At 40.4% G+C, this 19,943-nt stretch overlaps 2 protein-coding genes across 4 annotated transcripts; one reads left to right on the forward strand and one right to left on the reverse strand.

The window, feature by feature from the left end:
- The first annotated feature begins 1,802 nt into the window (after nt 1–1,802).
- On the forward strand, nt 1,803–9,918 carry LOC118391093 (uncharacterized). Of its 3 annotated transcripts, XM_035782108.2 has the most exons (5): nt 1,803–1,924; nt 7,071–7,189; nt 7,310–7,367; nt 7,623–7,705; nt 7,896–9,918. In XM_035782108.2, the coding sequence occupies exons 2-5, from the start codon at nt 7,078–7,080 to the stop codon at nt 8,078–8,080; spliced, it is 438 nt and encodes a 145-aa protein (XP_035638001.1). In that variant the 5' UTR covers nt 1,803–1,924; nt 7,071–7,077; the 3' UTR covers nt 8,081–9,918. The 3 variants fall into 3 exon arrangements, with proteins under 3 accessions (XP_035638001.1, XP_035638000.1, XP_035637999.1); XM_035782107.2 differs by lacking the exon at nt 1,803–1,924 and having other exon boundaries at nt 6,714–7,189; nt 7,983–8,223; XM_035782106.2 differs by lacking the exon at nt 1,803–1,924 and having other exon boundaries at nt 6,741–7,189; nt 7,896–8,223.
- Nucleotides 9,409–19,577, reverse strand: LOC118391091 (derlin-2). Its single transcript, XM_035782103.2, has 7 exons — nt 19,355–19,577; nt 16,509–16,574; nt 16,253–16,326; nt 15,936–16,029; nt 13,469–13,664; nt 13,237–13,327; nt 9,409–9,918 (listed from the first exon to the last, which is right to left on the reverse strand). The coding sequence occupies exons 1-7, from the start codon at nt 19,445–19,447 to the stop codon at nt 9,813–9,815; spliced, it is 720 nt and encodes a 239-aa protein (XP_035637996.1). The 5' UTR covers nt 19,448–19,577; the 3' UTR covers nt 9,409–9,812.
- Between the last annotated feature and the right edge of the window lie 366 nt (nt 19,578–19,943).

A 19,943-nucleotide genomic window follows, 5' to 3' on the forward strand; every position in this document is an offset into this window, starting at 1 on the left:
AGCTGCTCTGTCCTGCCGATGCTCGAAAAACCCAGCCAGCTCTATATTATCTGTGTCATCATTCAGCCACGACTCTGTGATACATTACAGTTTTTAATGTCCCGTTGGTAGGGTAGTCTTGGCCGTAGATCATTGAGTTTGTTTTCCAGTGGTTGCACGTTGGCAAATAGAACCGATGGTAGTGCCGATTTACTCACTCGTCTCCGAATCCTCACAAGGCACCCTGATCTTCTCCCTCTGTTCTTCGCCTTTTCCTCATACAAATGACAGGGAATTGGGCCTGTTCTCCAGAAAGCAGTATTTCCTTTACGTCAGACTCATTAATGAAAAAATCTTTGTCCACTTCGAGGTGAGTAATCTGTGTTCTGATGTCTAGAAGCTGTTTTCGGACATAAGAGATGGTAGCAGCAACTTTATGTACAAAAACAGTTACAAACAATGTGAAAAAACAAACAAAATAGCACAGTTGGTTAGTAGCCTGTAAAATGGCAGCCATCCCCTCCAGCGCCATTTTCACCCTTTTTTTTAATATATAGTGTGCTTTCTGAATCATTCATAGCAACTAGCTAACAAATCAGTTCATATTGACAACCATTCTCTTGATGACCCTACCTTAGTGGATCCATACATTGATTCTATTAATTGACTATAGCTCAGCATTCAGTGCATCTTCAACCTCAGGAGACTGAAGAAATGTGTCTTGTCACCTAAAACCCTCACAAACTTTTATAGATGCATAATTGAGAGCATCTGGTCGGACTGTATCACCGCCTGGTATGGCAACTGCACCACCCACAACTGTAATGCTCTCCAGAGGGTGGTGCGTTCTGCACATCGCATCACCAGGGGCAAACTACAGGCCAAAAGAATGATCAAGGACAACAACCTCCCGAGCCACTGCATATTCACCCCGCTACCATCCAGAAATCGAGGTCAGTACAGGTGCATCAAAGCTGGGACCGAGAGACTGTTAAACAGGCATCACTAACACAGAGAGGCTGCTGGCTACATACCGGCTTGACATCATTGGCCACTTTAGTAAATGGATCACTAGTCACTTTAATAATGCCACTTTAATAATGTTTACATATCTTACATCACTCATCTCATCTCAGTATGTATTGTATTTTATACCATCTTGACTATGCTGCTCTGTCATTGCGCAACCATGTATTTATATGTATATATTCTTATTTCATTTCTTTACTTAGATTTGTGTGTATTAGGTAGTTGTTGTGAAATTGGTAGATTACATTTTAGATATTGCTGCACTGTCAGAACTAAAAGCACAAGCAATAGCATCTGCTAACCATGTGTATGTGACCAATACAATATGATTTGATTTGATTAGTTGACCATTAGTTGACTCTGTGGCTCATGGTCAAACTGATGATCAATGCCATGGAACGAGTCATCGGCATGGGGATCTCTATTGACAAATGATACATCTGAGTATGTTAGCAAGAACGATAATAAGTCAACAAAAAAACTGCAGCTTGTAAACCGTCAAAGACCTCCATGTTATTGGACTGATCAAACCAGAGACATGCACAGAAGCTGTCTGATAGCCTGTCTTACTCCCAGCTGAAATAAACACATTTGAGTTTGACTATTCCGATTCGCAACTTTCCAACACGAGGTTGCAGCAGCATTGCTTAGTAACCACGGCACATGGTAGACCTTATCGGTCCTTTTATTCATTTTCCCTTTATCACACACACACACACACTGCATGCAGCAGAGTGATGGGTATGGGTAGTTCCTTTTAATATGACTGAGAGGAAATGAGTTGGCTGAAGCCTCAGACCTCAGAAGTGAATCATGATCCCATAAGAGTCTCCCTATCTTCTGTACACAGCTTAGAACTAAGAATATCATTGACCCACACAATCCTAGTTTTCAGCTGTTCGACTTTCCTTGTAAGGTAAGGCATGTGCCATCTATTTGAGAGGTGTATTCTATTGTCATAAGAACAAAGAAATACTTAATTGTCAGCTAAATATTTTCTTCTAGGCTATGGCGTACTATAAAACTGTGCTGACCATAAACCTAATTGTTCAATAAATGCAATAGGTGATATTGTTATTGTTTGATTATGGTGTTGATAAAATAACTATATGTTATTTTATAAGAATAACCATAGCCTATGGAGGCAGGTTGGGGGTTTATTTTGTATGATAATTACTGTTGGTAATGGTAGTTTACTACCATAAAGGTCTTATTTATCATTAATTTATTATTCATTTAAAATAGAATAAATAAATAACAATTTAACAACAGCCTACTCTGCAACAGCTTTTAATTGTGAATACATCATCTCTCTCTCAGACTAGAACTTCTTAGAAAAAGTACATTGCCGGAAGTTATTTAGTTCTATAAAAAGGTATGCAGCTGTGAAAGGATGTTGTGCATGTTGTCTGATAAACATCGGTCATTTACATCAAACTCTGGTCACAGAGATAAGTGTGAATTAGTACCATTTACCAGCTGTGTCTGTGGCAAACACAGTTCATGGGAAATGTATGAACTTAACTTCCATTACAGCTAAGATATAAATGTAGTATTAGGTGCATGTAAAGGTGCTCAGGATTGAGCGTGACTGTCAAAAAAAACAAAGAATGAGATTTATTATGTAAAAATCAAATCACTTTTCCCCTTTAGTTTAGTACAATTGTCTACACCGTTTTTTTATTGATCAATTATAGAGATAATAAAACAGTCTGCTTCAATGGAAAACAATGACAGTAATAAGTGGCATGTCAACACAGTGTAGGCTAAAATAACCACAAGACTTGGCCAGTTCAGAAATGGGGAAGTGACATTTCATGGAGAAAAGGCAGAAATGCAGAACGATGTTGATGTAGGTGCCCATCAGTTATTTACTTGTATTAGGTCGTTCCAAAGACATGCTAAAGCAGAAACGTTTTAGTATCTTGACATTTCCCCCCGTGCACCCTCTGACTTCTAGGAAGATTTAACCAACTTAAACCTAACATTTCACCAAGTTTGTAACGTCATAGTTATTTTGTTGATTTGACAGTCATTTCTGAAGATTTCTTTATTTCATGAGATTAGTGATTCATTTACATCTGTCCCTCATTTTAAGATTAATCCTGTTATGTGAGCTGAACTCTAATTTTAATATAGTGCAACTAATCCTTTCAAACATTGAACATCTACAGTGCATTTGGAAAGATCAGACCCTTTCCCTTTTTCCAAATGGTGTTACGTTACAGCCTTATTCTAAAATGGATTTTTAAAAAGTTTTTCCTCCTCAATCTACACACAATACACCATAATGACATGCGTAAACAGGTTTTTCGATGTATTTATTTTTTAAATACCTTATTTTCATAAGTATTCAGACGCTTCGCTAGGAGACTTTAAATTGAGCTCAGGTGCGTTCTGTTTCCATTGATCATCCTTAGGAGGTTTCTACAACTTGGAGTCCACCTGTGGTAAATGTAATTGATTGTAATTGATTTTGAAAGGCACACCCCTGTCAATATAAAAGGTCCCACAGTTGACAGTGCATTTCAGGCAAAAACCAAGTCATTGTCCGTAGAGGTTCGAGACAGGATTGTGTCGAGCCACAGATCTAGGAAAGGGTACAAAAACATTTCTGCAGCATTGAGTGGCCCAGCCAGAACCGGACTTGAACCCTGAAAATAGCTGTGCAGCGGCACTCTCCATCCAACCTGACAGAGCATGAGAGGATCTACAGAGAAGAATGTGAGAAACTCCCCAGAAACAGGTGTGCCAAGCTTGTAGCGTCATACCCAAGAAGACTCGAGGCTCTAATTGCTGCTAAATGTGCTTCAACAAAGTACTGAGTAAAGCGTCTGAATAATTACAGTTGAACTCGGAAGTTTACATACACTTAGGTTGTAGTCATTAAAACTTGCTTTTCAACCACTCCACAAATTTCTTGGTAACAAACTGTAGTTTTGGCAAGTCGGTTAGCATATCTACTTTGTGCATGACACAAGTCATTCTTACAACAATTGTTTACAGACAGATTATTTCACTTAATCACAATTCCAGTGGGTCAGAAGTTAACATACACCAAGTTGACTGTGCCTTTAAAAAGCTTGGAAAATTCCAGAAAATTATGTAATGTCTTTAGAAGCTTCTGATGGGCTAATTGACATAATTGTTGAACCTGTGCCTGTGGATGTATTTCAAGGCCTATCTTCAAACTCAGTGCATCTTTGCTTGACATCATGGGAAAATCAAAAGACCTCAGAAAAGCATTGTAGACCTCCAGAAGTCTGCTTCATCCTTGGGAGCAATTTCCAAATGCCTGATGGTGCCACGTTCATCTGTACAAACAATAGTACGCAAGTATAAACACCATGGGACCACGCAGCAGTCATACAGCTCAGTAAGGAGACGCGTTCGTCTCCTAGAGACATTTACATTACATTTACATTTAAGTCATTTAGCAGACGCTCTTATCCAGAGCGACTTACAAATTGGTGCATTCACCTTATGACATCCAGTGGAACAGCCACTTTACAATAGTGCATCTAAATCTTTTAAGGGGGGGGGGGTGAGAAGGATTACTTTATCCTATCCTAGGTATTCCTTAAAGAGGTGGGGTTTCAGGTGTCTCCGGAAGGTGGTGATTGACTCCGCTGTCCTGGCGTCGTGGGGGAGTTTGTTCCACCATTGGGGGCCAGAGCAGCGAACAGTTTTGACTGGGCTGAGCGGGAACTGTACTTCCTCAGTGGTAGGGAGGCGAGCAGGCCAGAGGTGGATGAACGCAGTGCCCTTGTTTGGGTGTAGGGCCTGATCAGAGCCTGGAGGTACTGAGGTGCCGTTCCCCTCACAGCTCCGTAGGCAAGCACCATGGTCTTGTAGCGGATGCGAGCTTCAACTGGAAGCCATTGGAGAGAGCGGAGGAGCGGGGTGACGTGAGAGAACTTGGGAAGGTTGAACACCAGACGGGCTGCGGCGTTCTGGATGAGTTGTAGGGGTTTAATGGCACAGGCAGGGAGCCCAGCCAACAGCGAGTTGCAGTAATCCAGACGGGAGATGACAAGTGCCTGGATTAGGACCTGCGCCGCTTCCTGTGTGAGGCAGGGTCGTACTCTGCGGAAGTTGTAGAGCATGAACCTACAGGAACGGGCCACCGCCTTGATGTTAGTTGAGAACGACAGGGTGTTGTCCAGGATCACGCCAAGGTTCTTAGCGCTCTGGGAGAAGGACACAATGGAGTTGTCAACCGTGATGGCGAGATCATGGAACGGGCAGTCCTTCCCCGGGAGGAAGAGCAGCTCCGTCTTGCCGAGGTTCAGCTTGAGGTGGTGATCCGTCATACACACTGATATGTCTGCCAGACATGCAGAGATGCGATTCGCCACCTGGTCATCAGAAGGGGGAAAGAGACTAATGTACTTTGGTGCGAAAAGTGTAAATCAATCCCAGAACAACAGCAAAGGACCTTGTGAAGATGCTGGAGGAAACAGGTACAAAATATCTCTACCCACAGTAAAACGAGTCCTATATCGACATAACCTGAAAGGCCGCTCAGCAAGGAAGCCATTGCTTCAAAACCGCCATAAAAAAGCCAGACTACGGTTTGTGACTGCACATGGGAAAAAAGATCATACTTTTTGGAGAAATGTCCTCTGGTCTGATGAAACAAAAATAGAACTGTTTGGCCATAATGACCATTGCTATGTTTGGAGGGAAAAGGGGGAAGCTTGCAAGCCAAAGAACACCATCCCAACCGTGAAGCACAGGGGTGGCAGCATCATGTTGTGGGGGTGCTTTGCTGCAGGAGGGACTGGTGCACTTCACAAAATAGATGGCATCATGAAGCAGGAAAATTGTGTATATATTGAAGAAACAGCTCAAGACATCAGTCAGGAAGTTAAAGCTTGGTTGCAAATGGGTCTTCCAAATGGACAATGACCCCAAGCATACTTCCAATGTTGTGGCAAAACGGTTTAAGGACAACAAAGTCAAGGTATTGGAGTGGCCATCACAAAGCACTGACCTCAATCCTATGGAAAATGTGTGGGCAGAACTGAAAGATTATGTGCGAGCAAGGAGGCCTACAAACCTGACTCAGTTACATCAGCTCTGTCAGGAGGAATGGGCCAAGATTCATCCAACTTATTGTGGGAATCCTGTGGAAGACTGCCCGAAACATTTGACCCAAGTTAAACAATTTAAAGGCAGTGTTACCAAATACTAATTGAGTGTACATAAACTTCTGACCCACTGGGAATGTGATGAAAGAAAGAAAGCTGAAATAAATCACTCTCTCCTATTATTCTGACATTTCACATTCTTTAAATAAAGTGGTGATCCTAACTGACCTAAGACAGGGAATGTTTACTAGGATTAAGTGTCAGGAATTGTGAAAAACTGAGTTTAAATATATTTGGCTAAGGTGTATGTAAACTTCCGACTTCAACTGTAGGTAAATGTGATATTTACATTTTTTATATTGAATTTTGGGTTGAAATTTCAAAACAGTTTTTGCTTTATCATTATGGAGTGTTGTGTACTTTTTAGAATAATTTTAGAATAAGACTAATGTAACAAAATGTGGAAAAAGTCAAGGGGTCTGAATATTTTTCGAATGCACTGTTATAGTCAATTCACATTAAACGCAAGTAACCTGGTTTTACTCTTTATGGCCATTTTCTGTTGTTTTGTGGTGGGAAACTGAGCACGTCGAGTATAACACATCAACCCTGTTACCCATAGACAGGCTAGACATTTGTTTTTTTATTCTTTGTGTATCTTGCATTCAATTGCCACTCCCTTTTGCACACAACAAGCTTTGATTCCCCGTCACAAGGGGTTTGATGGCTGATTTAACATGAAATTGTCAACCCTGTTACAGTCAAACCTGGTATTTTATTTGGCACTTAGGGGAAAAAAATGTTTTATGAAGTTGAACATGTTAAAATTATGTGCAATCAAACATTTCTTTTTTAACAAGTTACACCTCTTGCAAAATCTTCCATGAAGCCATTTCTATGGAATTTTGTGAGAGGTCATCATCAATTACTTACATGTATATTTGGGCTCTTTTGTGCACTGTGGACTAGATCACTCATGGAACCTTTACGGGATCTCTTCTGGCTGTGGGTGGTTCTTGGAATGATTTTTGTTTCCATGGTAATAGGTCTCATCTTCATTCTTATCAACCAGTGTATTTCCAAGAAAGGTAAGTATTTTCAATTACACTTACATCAGTAGCATTATTGTGAGCGTTACAGATCCATTTCTCTACTTATATGAACTGTCTTTTCAAAGTATTGTATCAACAGTCTTATCTTTTCTACAGCTGCTGAACAATACAATACAAATACACCAAGTCGCACTACGCCTCAGTATTATGCCCAGTAAGTCTCTTGTACTATTTTCAGCTGATGTAGATGTAACCTACATTTCTATTGACACTTATAGTAGTTGAATTTGTTGCCTCATCATTCATTATCACAATTAAAACCACAAGTTTGGTCCTCTATTCCTAAAACCTTTGATTCAATTTATGCGAGTTGTTTTAAGCATTCTTAGTAGTCCAGGGAAGGGAGGGGTTTTGTAAAAAGTATTTTCCAAAGTGGAGATCTAATTTCTCAGGTTTCTCCCCCATCCAGAAGCAGCAAATATCATCTCAAAGATCTGGAGGATGATTTGCCTCCTTTACCACCCAGGACTCAGTTTCTCACATCCTGTCCCAGTAAGCATCAGATTTAATTCAATAAGCCTTGAAATGCAATCATAAGCACACATTGGGAGTAATATTACACAAGGATAAGCTGTTGTGTTGAAACATTCACAATAGGAACCTTTTAAGCCCACAGTAACACTTTTTAGGCCCTGTACAACGTCAGCCTCAACTGTCAATAATGTGCATCTTTGCTTTCCAGAGACTGAAAGCTATGAGAACCTTGTAGGGCTACCTGACTATGTGAAAGTAGATGACAATGCCCCTCCTCCACCGTACCATCACACAGAGACACTGGTGTGTAAGGACAATGACGGCATTCCAGAGGACTACGATGACATCGGAGCAGACTGTCAGATCGAGGAGGACTATGATGATCTGGGATAAAGCCAGAGGCAATGGAGACTATACTGAAGACACTGTTGTGGTACATATGTAATGTATACTCCTACTAGCCAAAAATAGATGTTCTGCAGAAATACGACTATCCCTTGGCTGATACGGCTTCATGTTTAAATTATTATATTATTATTTATTTGGCAATGCTTTACCAGTTTGCATAAGACTAAAGTATAGCTTTCTGGTATTTACCAAAAAGCTCTCTTGTAACAATGGACAATTTCTTTCAAGAATAACACAATTTGTGTTTCAGGGTATACCATGTAACTGAAACTATTAGGCTGTAGTTAGCAGAAAAAAAATAAAGCTGTGTAGTTTCAATTGAATATAATATAATGGTGCACAGAAAATTAACAATCTTAGTGATTACCTAGTACCATATGATTGTCAATGGTGCTGGTTTTGCTAACTTTTTAAATCCCATAGACCAAACCAGTTGTATCAGGAATCAACACAAGTGAAGTGGTATATTTAATCATTTTACTCAGTCTTTACATCTAAGTAGTAACCTCCGAGGCTTGAGTTTACAAACCAGCATAGTTGTTAAAACCCTGTAGTTCTAGGAATCATCGATGTTAGATTGTGTTTACAACTGTGTACTTATGCTCTTAGCTCACTATGGATCATGAAGCTGCAGACCTTGCCATGTTTTATGAAACCAATAACTGTAAAAGGTTTCAAACAGATCAGATAGTGTAAGAATAGAAATGGGAGAACGGTGACTTTCCTTGTCCACCAGTGACTTAATTTAAGTTAAAAGATTAGATCCTCTGGTTATTGACAATGAAACAAACAATAAGCATTTCAAAATCTGTATTGATTAAAATACAAATGTAAATCTATAAGCCCTGCCATAAAGGTAAAGAACTGCAAAAAAGTGAAGCGTATACTATTTACTGTATGTAACCGAAACTTTAAAAAAAAGAGAAGCCGTTTAGTTTCAATTTGAATACTGAAGGGTTTGTTGCAGGAGTTTCAAAATGTCTAGTCTCTTGTCGAGCCTAGAAGCCTGGCATGCAACACAATGGTCGGTCAAATTGACTCCCCCTTCCTTCCACACTGCAATGAGGGCAGTACTATAGAGTAACGTATGCTTATTTGATTTGTCCACAGTACATGTTTTCTACAGTTGCAATAAACAATGTAAGTTACGTAAGCGTTCTCACATTGTTGATCCTAGTGCATCCAAGCACTCTTTTGGTACTGGAATCAAATGACTGAATACATTTCTAATTTCATTATGGAACTCCTTACAGAAAAACTTGCTTCAACTGATGCAACACTGCAGAAAATTTACAAAGAAAATATCTCCAGCATTATCTACATATGCCACACGTTTATTCTTTTTAAAAAGTAAAAGAAAACACTCAATCTGAATTCATTCAGATTTTTTTTCCACTGTTTCCCATCATTTGACAATATTGTTGAGCCTCATTTTTCCCCCACAGAGATAAAGCCAAATCTCAACACAACCAAAGGTTAACCATCAAAAGTCACTTCCTGTTATGTCCACTCATGTGGTCTTAAAGTGACAGTCTGGCTTATTGAACAGTTTGAGGGAGATGTAAGTCACACAACAATCTCCGAAAAGCTCTGGTTGGAGATTGGCGTTTTCCATCCAGAACTAGAGAAACAAGTCGGAAAAAAAGACCAAGTTTGTCCCTCGGTCTCTCACTGAGGAAAAGTCCATTATAAAGTGATCCTGTGGTGGGGGGCTAGATTAACCCCCGAGGCGCTGTCCCTCTCCCCAGGCGAACCCCCCCGGACGCTCTTCGGGAAGAGGGTTGTAGTTGGCATCCTCCTCTGGAGTGTCAAACAGCATCTTACTGTGAGAGAGAGAATTACAGACAGGTGAAGGATCTACATGCAGTGCATTCACGAAAATATTCAGACCCCTCGACCTTTTCCACCTTTTGTTATGTTGCAGCCTTACTCTAAAATGGATTAAATTGTTTTCCTCATCAGTCCACACACACACACACACACACACACACACTACCCCATAATGACAAAGCAAAATGTATATATATTTTCATAAAAAAACGTACCTTATTTACATAAGTATTCAGACTCTTTGCTAAGAGACTCGAAATTAAGCTCAGGTGCATCCTGTTTCCATTGAGCATCCTTGAGATGTTTCTACAACTTGGAGTCCATCTGTGGTAAATTCAATCGATTGGACATGATACGGAAAGGCACACACCTGTCAATATAAAAAAAGGTCCCACGGATGACGGTGCATGTCAGAGCAAAAACCAAACCATGAGGTCGAAGGAATTGTCCGTAGACCTCCAAGACAGGATTGTGTCGAGACACAGATCCGGGGAAGGGTACCAAAACATTTCTGCAGCATTGAAGGTCCCCAAGAACAGTGGCCTCCATCATTCTTAAATGGAATTAGTTTGCGACAACCAAGACTCTTCCAAGAGCTGGCTGCCCAGCCAAACTGAGAAATCGGGGGAGAAGGGCCTTGGTCAGGGAGGTGACTAAGAACCCGATGGTCACTCTGCCAGACCTCCAGAGTTCCTCTGTGGAGATGGGAGAACAACCATCTCTGCAGCACTCCACCAATCAGGCCTTTAATGGTAGAGTGGCCAGACGGAAGCCACTCCTCAGTAAAATGCACATGACAGCCGGCTTGGAGTTTGCCAAATGGCACCTAAAGACTCGCAGACCACGAGAAACAAGATTCTCTGGTCTGATGAAAACAAAATTGAACTCCTTGCACACAGCCAAGACAACGCAGGAGTGGTTTCGGGACAAGTCTCTGAATGTCCGAGTGATCCAGCCAGAGCCTGGACTTGAACAATTCTGGAGAGAACTAAAAATAGCTGTGCAGCGACACTCCCCATCCAACCTAACAGAGCTTTAGAGAATCTGCATAGAAAAATGTGAGAAACTCCCCAAATACAAGTGTGCCAAGCTTATAGCGTAATACCCAAGAATCCTTGAAAGGGTCATCGCTGCCAAAGGTGCTTCAACAAAGTACTGAGTAAAGGGTCTGAATACTTATGTAAATGGTTCTTATTTTTTTTGCACAAAAATCTAAACCTGTTTTTGCTTCGTCATTATGGGTTATTGTATGTAGATTGAATTGTTTTGTTTTTCTCAATCAATTTTGGAATAAGGCTGTAACAAAACATGGAAAAAGTCAAGGGGTCTGAATACTTTCCAAATGTACTGTATACCAAACAAAACAGTGCAATATGCTTAAGATACATACATACAGTTGAAGTCAGAAGTTTACATACACCTTAGCCAAATACATTTAATGTCAGCTTTTCACAATTCCTGACATTTATAATCCTTGTAAAAATTATCCGTCTTAGGTCAGTTAGGATCACCACTTTATTTTAAGAATGTGAAATGTCAGAATAATAGTAGAGTGATTTATTTCATCACATTCCCAGTGGGTCAGAAGTTTACATACACTCAATTAGTATTTGGTAGCATTGCCTTTAAATTGTTTAACTTGGGTCAAACATTGTGTAGCCTTCCACAAGCTTCCCACAATAAGTAGAGTGAATTTTGGCCCATTCCTCCTGACAGAGCTGGTGTAACTGAGTCAGGTGTGCTTTCACACACTTTTTCAGTTCTGCCCACAAATTTTCTATGGGATTGAGGTCAGGGCTTTGTGAAGGCGACACCAATACCTTGTCTTTGTTCTCCTTAAGCCATTTTGCCACAACTTTGGAAGTATGCTTGGGGTCATTGTCTATTTGGAAGACCCATTTGCGAACCAAGTTTTAACTTCATGACTGATGTCTTGAGATGTTTCTTCAATATATCCATATAATTTTCCTTCCTCATGATGCCATCTATTTTGTGAAGTGCACCAGCCCCTCCTGCATGATGCTGCCACCCCCGTGCATCATGGTTGGGATGGTGTTCTTCGGCTTGCAAGCTTCCCTTTTTCCTCCAAACATAACAATGGTCATGATGGCCTAACAGTTCTATTTTTGTTTCATCAGACCAGAGGACATTTCTCCAAAAAGTACAATCTTTGTCCCCATGTGCAGTTGCAAACTGTAGTCTGGCTTTATGGCAGTTTTGGAGCAGTGGCTTTTTCCTTGCTGAGCGGCCTTTCAGGTTATGTTAATATAGGACTCGTTTTACTGTGGATATAGATACTTCTGTTCCTGTTTCCTCCAGCATCTTCACAAGGTCCTTTGCGGTTGTTCTGGGATTGATTTGCACTTTTCACACCAAAGTACGTTAATCTCTAGGAGACAGAACGCGTCTTCTTCCTGAGCGTTATGATTGCTGCGTGGTCCCATGGTGTTTATACTTGCGTACTATTGTTTGTACAGATGAACTTGGTACCTTCAGGCATTTGGAAATTGATCCCAAGGATGAACCAGACTTGTGGAGGTCTACCATTTTTATTATCTGATTTCCCCATGATGTCAAGCAAAGAGGCACTGAGTTTGAAGGTAAGCCTTGAAATACCTCACAGGTACACCTCCAATTGACTAAAATGATGTTCAGAAGCTTCTAAAGCCATGACAATATTTTCTAGAATTTTCCAAGCTGTTTAAAGGCACAGTCAACTTAGTGTATGTAAACTTCTGACCCACTGGAATTGTGATACGGGGAATTATAAATTAAATAACCTGTCTGTAAACAATTGTTGGAAAAATTACTTAGGACATCTACTTTGTGCATGACACAACTGACTTGCCAAAACTATAGTTTGTTACCAAGAAATTTGTGGAGTGGTTGAAAAACGAGTTTTAATGACTCCAACCTAAGTGTATGTAAACTTCCAACTTCAACTGTACATACATTCTTTACTCATCTGATAAATGAATGGTATATTTCTACTTTCATTAAGAGTTATTGATATGCCCTTCCTTTTCTGGAATAATACCAATCAGCATAGACAACATTGTCACGACCACTCGCAAGGACAGCATACCTTCAGAACACCATGTCAAAACATTGGTGACAACATTGTAAATGTTGGCAATTTCCATATATTAGTGACTATTGTTAACTCTGTATCAAGCTTACTGCTATTTGTTTGTGCCCCCCATCTCTCCAGCAACATCACCATCTCTCAGCAGACTCGTGGGGTAAACACTGCAGTTTCTATCATAAGACAAATTCATTATTGGACTGTACTAGAACCATACCAAACTTACAGAAAAAATGGAGTCTTGAGCCATCTGCCACCACCTGGCTGGTTTGGGAACACATCTTCCAGAAAGAAGTACACATGACCCACAGCGATACCTTAGGGAAGGGAACACAGCATTGACCCGACTAGTCACCACTCCTCAATGGTCAATAAGGCAACAACATTGTTGATCTTCAAGTCCTTAATAATATTGACGCATTACAGAATTTTGCTATGGTGGTTAGAGCGACTGGTACCTAGTAAATCCACAATGATGGAGTTGCCCAGCAGCAGAGAGAATCCCATGAGCACCCAAGGGAGAAAGGGTGCCTGAAAGTTCAGCAGGCCAAAGAAGTTCATGCGAACGTTGGGGTTACGCCTGCTCCACACGTACACCAGCATGATGGTGAAGGCTTGGCCCAAGAACACCAGACTCACAAAGGTGCCAAATATCTTTGTGCTTACTGAGAAAAAAAAGTAATTGGTGGATTGAATTGTGGCATACAGCATTATTCGAGTTGATTTACCCTAACTTAGGAAAGGGGATACCTAGTCAGTTGCACAACAGAATGCATTCAACCAAGATGTGTATTCTGCATTTAACCCAACCCCTCTGAATCAGAGCGGTGCGGGGGGCTGAACTGAAGTCGGCGGCATAAGGGTTGATTTCCCCCTCTTGTCGGCTTGAGGATTCGAACCAGCGACCATTCGGTTACTGGCGCAAAGCTCTTAACCTCTAGGCTACCTGTTGCCAACTGCAGGCAATCAACCAATTGATTCTCAGGTTTGACAACTAGCCTAACAATAAATAAATAAATAAATAAAATATATATACAGTGCCTTGCGAAAGTATTCGGCCCCCTTGAACTTTGCGACCTTTTGCCACATTTCAGGCTTCAAACATAAAGATATAAAACTGTATTTTTTTGTGAAGAATCAACAACAAGTGGGACACAATCATGAAGTGGAATGACATTTATTGAATATTTTAAAAAATTAAAAAAAATTAAAAACTGAAAAATTGGGCGTGCAAAATTATTCAGCCCCTTTACTTTCAGTGCAGCAAACTCTCTCCAGAAGTTCCGTGAGGATCTCTGAATGATCCAATGTTGACCTAAATGACTAATGATGATAAATACAATCCACCTGTGTGTAATCAAGTCTCCGTATAAATGCACCTGCACTGTGATAGTCTCAGAGGTCCGTTAAAAGCGCAGAGAGCATCATGAAGAACAAGGAACACACCAGGCAGGTCCGAGATACTGTTGTGAAGAAGTTTAAAGCCGGATTTGGATACAAAAAGATTTCCCAAGCTTTAAACATCCCAAGGAGCACTGTGCAAGCGATAATATTGAAATTGAAGGAGTATCAGACCACTGCAAATCTACCAAGAACTGGCCGTCCCTCTAAACTTTCAGCTCATACAAGGAGAAGACTGATCAGAGATGCAGCCAAGAGGCCCATGATCACTCTGGATGAACTGCAGAGATCTACAGCTGAGGTGGGAGACTCTGTCCATAGGACAACAATCAGTCGTATATTGCACAAATCTGGCCTTTATGGAAGAGTGGCAAGAAGAAAGCCATTTCTTAAAGATATCCATAAAAAGTGTTGTTTAAAGTTTGCCACAAGCCACCTGGGAGACACACCAAACATGTGGAAGAAGATGCTCAGGTCAGATGAAACCAAAATTGAACTTTTTTGGCAACAATGCAAAACGTTATGTTTGGCATAAAAGCAACACAGCCCATCACCCTGAACACACCATCCCCACTGTCAAACATGGTGGTGGCAGAATCATGGTTTGGGCCTGCTTTTCTTCAGCAGGGACAGGGAAGATGGTTAAAATTGATGGGAAGATGGATGGAGCCAAATACAGGACCATTCTGGAAGAAAACCTGATGGAGTCTGCAAAAGACCTGAGACTGGGGCGGAGATTTGTCTTCCAACAAGACAATGATCCAAAACATAAAGCAAAATCTACAATGGAATGGTTCAAAAATAAACATATCCAGGTGTTAGAATGTCCAAGTCAAAGTCCAGACCTGAATCCAATCGAGAATCTGTGGAAAGAACTGAAAACTGCTGTTCACAAATGCTCTCCATCCAACCTCACTGAGCTCGAGCTGTTTTGCAAGGAGCAATGGGAAAAAAATTCAGTCTCTCGATGTGCAAAACTGATAGAGACATACCCCAAGCGACTTACAGCTGTAATCGCAGCAAAAGGTGGCGCTACAAAGTATTAACTAAAGTTGGCTGAATAATTTTGCACGCCCAATTTTTCAGTTTTTGATTTGTTAAAAAAGTTTGAAATATCCAATAAATGTTGTTCCACTTCATGATTGTGTCCCACTTGTTGTTGATTCTTCACAAAAAAATACAGTTTTATATCTTTATGTTTGAAGCCTGAAATGTGGCAAAAGGTCACAAAGTTCAAGGGGGCCGAATACTTTCGCAAGGCACTGTACATATATATATTCAGGTGGCAAGGAATGTGACTGTTGCGTAAGAGCTTCTCATTAAGGCACCTGTGGATAACATTGGCCTACATATTTCCTGTACACACATACAGCATTATACAACAGCAGGCCTTAGTAAGAGCTCAATCAGAAGCTTGCTAAGAATATGTCAAATACAGGCACATTAAGTCTATGTGGTGCTGAACATGTCTCGACTCCTGCGGTATCAACTAAGACCATGAAAGTAACAGTGTTACAAGGATACAGTCATCAGAAGGCCACCGAAGAGGAACATAAAGACAAAGTCAGCGGTGCGGCCCCTGAAAGAGCCCTCCTCCAGCATACGACAGTATCGGTACCTGGAAGCCAACGGTTAAGGTAATCTGGCAAGGGCAAAGCAAATACTAAACCTAGAATTCACTATGATTAGACAGTTGTCATGATTAAAAATAAATTAAACATGGCTTGCCTTGCTCAAGACAAGTATTTTATGAGTCGCATAGTGCTTCCAATCAAAGGGACAAAAAATATACATTTCACAAGTACACTCAGGGCAAGACATGTGCAACAGAAAAAGGATACAAAAAAATCATATTGAAAAGGAAGTTGAAGCCAACTGGACCAAAAAATAGAAAGTTGGTTATGAGTCTCCATACCTACAAGACAGAACAGAGAAATCAGTCAACCTTGCATCTCAGTTTTTTTGTAACTGCTTCACCTATACACAGCAGGCCTAAGATTAAAAACTCTAAAATATATTTTTTGATTTAATTACATTTTTATATTTTAAATATTTTTATATCATACAGTAGCTAAATGACAAATTGCATGTACTCACCTGATAATTCCTTAGTATCAAATCAGGATTGAAGTATAGTTGGAAAGGTGTGATGAGTTCTAATTGCTGAGGGTGAGAGCAAAGAAAGTGTCTTCATTAGAATCAATAGTTCACCTGTTCTACCTGATCATTCATCTTTTGTCAGAAAACGCTAAGTCAAGTCTTGACAGTCTTTTAAACAGCAACTCTTTAACTAAGGTAAACGGTAGCTTTCGAAAACCCTTCTCTCCGTAGGGTTTTCAGCGGTTATCGTGGCACACGGCAGGCGCCAATTCCGACGCGGTGTTTTAACGTCCATAATCATCGCTTGCGAAACAGGTTTTTCGAAACACACGGTCTTTGACTGGGGCAGCAGGGTAGCTTAGTGGTTAGAGCGTTGGGGTAGTAATGTATTTTTAAAAAATTGTTTAACCTTTATTTAACTAGGCAAGTCAGTTAAGAACAAATTCTTATTTTCAATGACTGCCTAGGAACAGATCCTGCCTGTTCAGAGGCAGAACAACAGATTTTTACCTTGTCATCTCGGGGATTTGATCTTGCAACTTTTCGGTTACTAGTCCACCACTCTAACCATCAGGCTACCCTGCCGCCTCAAGTAGTAACCGAAAGGTTGAAAGTTCCCGAGCTGACAAGGTACCAATCTGTCATTCTGCCCCAGAACAAGGCAGTTAACCATTGTTCCTAGGCAGTCATTGAAAATAAGAATTTGTTCTTAAATGACTTGCCTAGTTCAATAAAGGTAAAATAAAAAATAAAAAATGAATCTTTCATATCAGCGAGAAAGAATCTTTCAAATAAAAAAGATACAGCAATGTTCTCTCTACGTGGGGAAGCACGATAGGGAAAACTAGAAAGTTGAAGTTCTGTTAGTTAACACTATATACATTTCCATTTACTGTGGTAATTGTGATCGAATCAACACAATATAGACACTGTCAATGCAACATACTGAAACAAAACAAACTATGCAAGAGACTTTGAAGGCACAACGCAAATGCATCCAACAAGTTTGTAGAGTCACAAGCTCGATGTGCTACAAATATGGGACCAAATACTAAACTTTTGACTACTTTAACGTACGTAAGTGAATTTGCCCCTATACTTTTTGGTCTATGAACAGAAAGTGCTGTAATTTTGAAACAGTTCAACCGATATGGATGAAATTACCCTCAAATGAAAGCTGACAGTCTGCACTTCAATCCAAAGAGTTTGAATACAGAGCCAAAATAACAAACAAAAAAATAGTAATTGTCCCAATACTTTTGAAGCTCATTAAATATGATTTGGCATGGCACACTGTCTTAAGAGCTATTGAAGATTGAAAGCAAACATTGTATAAATACATTTATTTTTAACAGCCTGGATATATAATTTTTCATACAGTGGAGTACTTACAAAAAAGTATCTTTACATATCTGTACTTTACTCTTTATATTTGACAACATTTACTTCACTACATTCCTAAAGAAAGTAATGTACTTTTTATCCCATACATTTTCCCTGAAACACAAAAGTACTCATCACACAATGAATGCTTAGCAGGACATGAAAATAGTCAAATTTACACACTTATCAAGAGAACATCCCTGGTCATCCCTACTGCCTCTGATCTGGCAGAATCACTAAATACAAATTATTAATTTGTAAATGATGTCTAAGTGTTGGAGTGTGCACCTGGCTATATGTTAAAAAAAAATTAAATGGTGCCTTCCGGTTTGCTCAATATAAGGATTTCGAAATGATTTGATACTTAAGTATATTTAGAAATTGCATTTACTTATGATACTTAAGTATATTTAAAACCAAATACTTTTACTTAAGTAGTATTTTACTGGGTGACTTTCACTTGAGTCATTTTCTATTAAGGCATCTTTGTTTTCACTCAAGTATGGCAATTGGGTACTTTTCCACCTAAGAACTAGTTAAAATAATCGAAAACAGCAGCCTAGAATGTATTAGAGCCTGATTAAACAGTCCACGAGGAGGAGAGATCTGACTTGCTCATTAGCATGGATGTCTTGCTAGCTAGATGTATGCTACGTTCAAAACAACTGGGAACTCACAAAAATAGAGGTCCATTTTTATTTTAAATGTAAGATTTATTGAACTCGGAAAGTCGTATTTACAATGACCCCGGCCAAACCTGGACGACGATTGGCCAATTGTGCACCGCCCTAAAGGACTCCCAACCACGGCCGGATGTGATACAGCCTGGATTCGAACCCCTCTTGCACTGAGATGCAGTGCCTTAGACCGCTGCGCCACTCGTGAGCCATTCAAATCATTATGTTAGTGATATTCAGGTCGGTAATTATAGAAAGAGGCCCGAGTTTGTGTCGGAATTCCGAGTTGAATATCATTTAAAAAATATCTCTGTCGGAACTCTTTTTTCGCGAGTTCCCAGTTGTTTTGAACGCACAGAAGTCGGAGATCTTCGAGTTCCCAGTTGTTTTGATTGCGGCAGTAAACCGCACAAAAAAAACAGCAATGTAAACGTTACGAGATGCACTTATGCTCACAGATAATCATACATTGAGAAGTTTCGCTACCAGCTGCAGTCAATTTAGCTAGCTACTGACCATTGCACACATTTGGTCAATTCGATCAAGGTCGGTGACAGCCCAACTACAGTCAATAACAATTATTTGGCGACAAACACAGCTGTCTAGCACTCTAGCTAATTAATGTGCACTACCGTACTGTCTTTAGCACTTCTGTTTTGTCAGCGACGCGCTAGCTAAAAGCAGCAAGCTAGTGAGTTAGCAGACTGACATCCACAGCTAAACGCCTGACCCTGTCTCCATTGCCGACAAGAACATGTTTCAGATTAAATTCTACTATCTTACCACGGCAGCGGTGGTGAGGACGCAGGCAGTTGTGTATGCCCGAGTTACAACAGGAATCTGTAAATATTCCTGCTGAAAAGTCTGGTAAGCCATTTTGGACTAACTGAAGGCTTCCGGCACATTCTTGACACGTCATCACATGGTGAGAAAATGCCGCGTTCAAAACAACTGGGAACTCGTCAAATCATGACATCACTGACCTTCAGGTCGGAAATTCGGAGCTCTAGAAAGAGGCCTGAGTTCCCGAGTTAGAATTCCGAGTTGGGTGACCGTTCAAATAGATTGTTCCGAGTCGGAGCTCGTTTTTTTTCAGAGAGCGAAGTTGTTTTGAACTCTCGGAAGTCGGAGATGTCCAAGTTGTTTTGAACGCGGCATAAAGGGGAGTTGCTGTGAGTTTTTATGATCTGTCATTGGTTTGTCAGTCCACGTTCTTTTTGTGTGAGCCAATGGTGTGAGCGAACCACAAACCTGTCAATCACATAGTCGATGAAACGATGGCATTTTTTGATTGGTCCGCGTATGCCTCTAAAGCAAATAGGATGAAGGGGAGTGAGGTTTTGACAAGATGGGAACGGATTTTCATCCGTCA

Source organism: Oncorhynchus keta, chromosome 12 (genome assembly GCF_023373465.1).
Source record: "Oncorhynchus keta strain PuntledgeMale-10-30-2019 chromosome 12, Oket_V2, whole genome shotgun sequence".
Classification (NCBI taxonomy): Eukaryota; Metazoa; Chordata; class Actinopteri; order Salmoniformes; family Salmonidae; genus Oncorhynchus; species Oncorhynchus keta.

Coding starts and splice junctions, on each gene's coding strand:
- LOC118391093 (XM_035782106.2), top strand. CDS start 6,985: ATGAAGCCATTTCTATGGAATTTTGTGAGAGGTCATCATCAATTACTT. Junction 7,190..7,309: donor CCAGTGTATTTCCAAGAAAG/GTAAGTATTTTC, acceptor TCTTTTCTACAG/CTGCTGAACAATACAATACA. Junction 7,368..7,622: donor ACGCCTCAGTATTATGCCCA/GTAAGTCTCTTG, acceptor TCCCCCATCCAG/AAGCAGCAAATATCATCTCA.
- LOC118391091 (XM_035782103.2), bottom strand. CDS start 19,447: ATGGCTTACCAGACTTTTCAGCAGGAATATTTACAGATTCCTGTTGTA. Junction 16,030..16,252: donor CTTTTCAATATGATTTTTTT/GTATCCTTTTTC, acceptor GTTGGCTTCCAG/GTACCGATACTGTCGTATGC. Junction 13,665..15,935: donor TCGGTGGCCTTCTGATGACT/GTATCCTTGTAA, acceptor GTAAGCACAAAG/ATATTTGGCACCTTTGTGAG.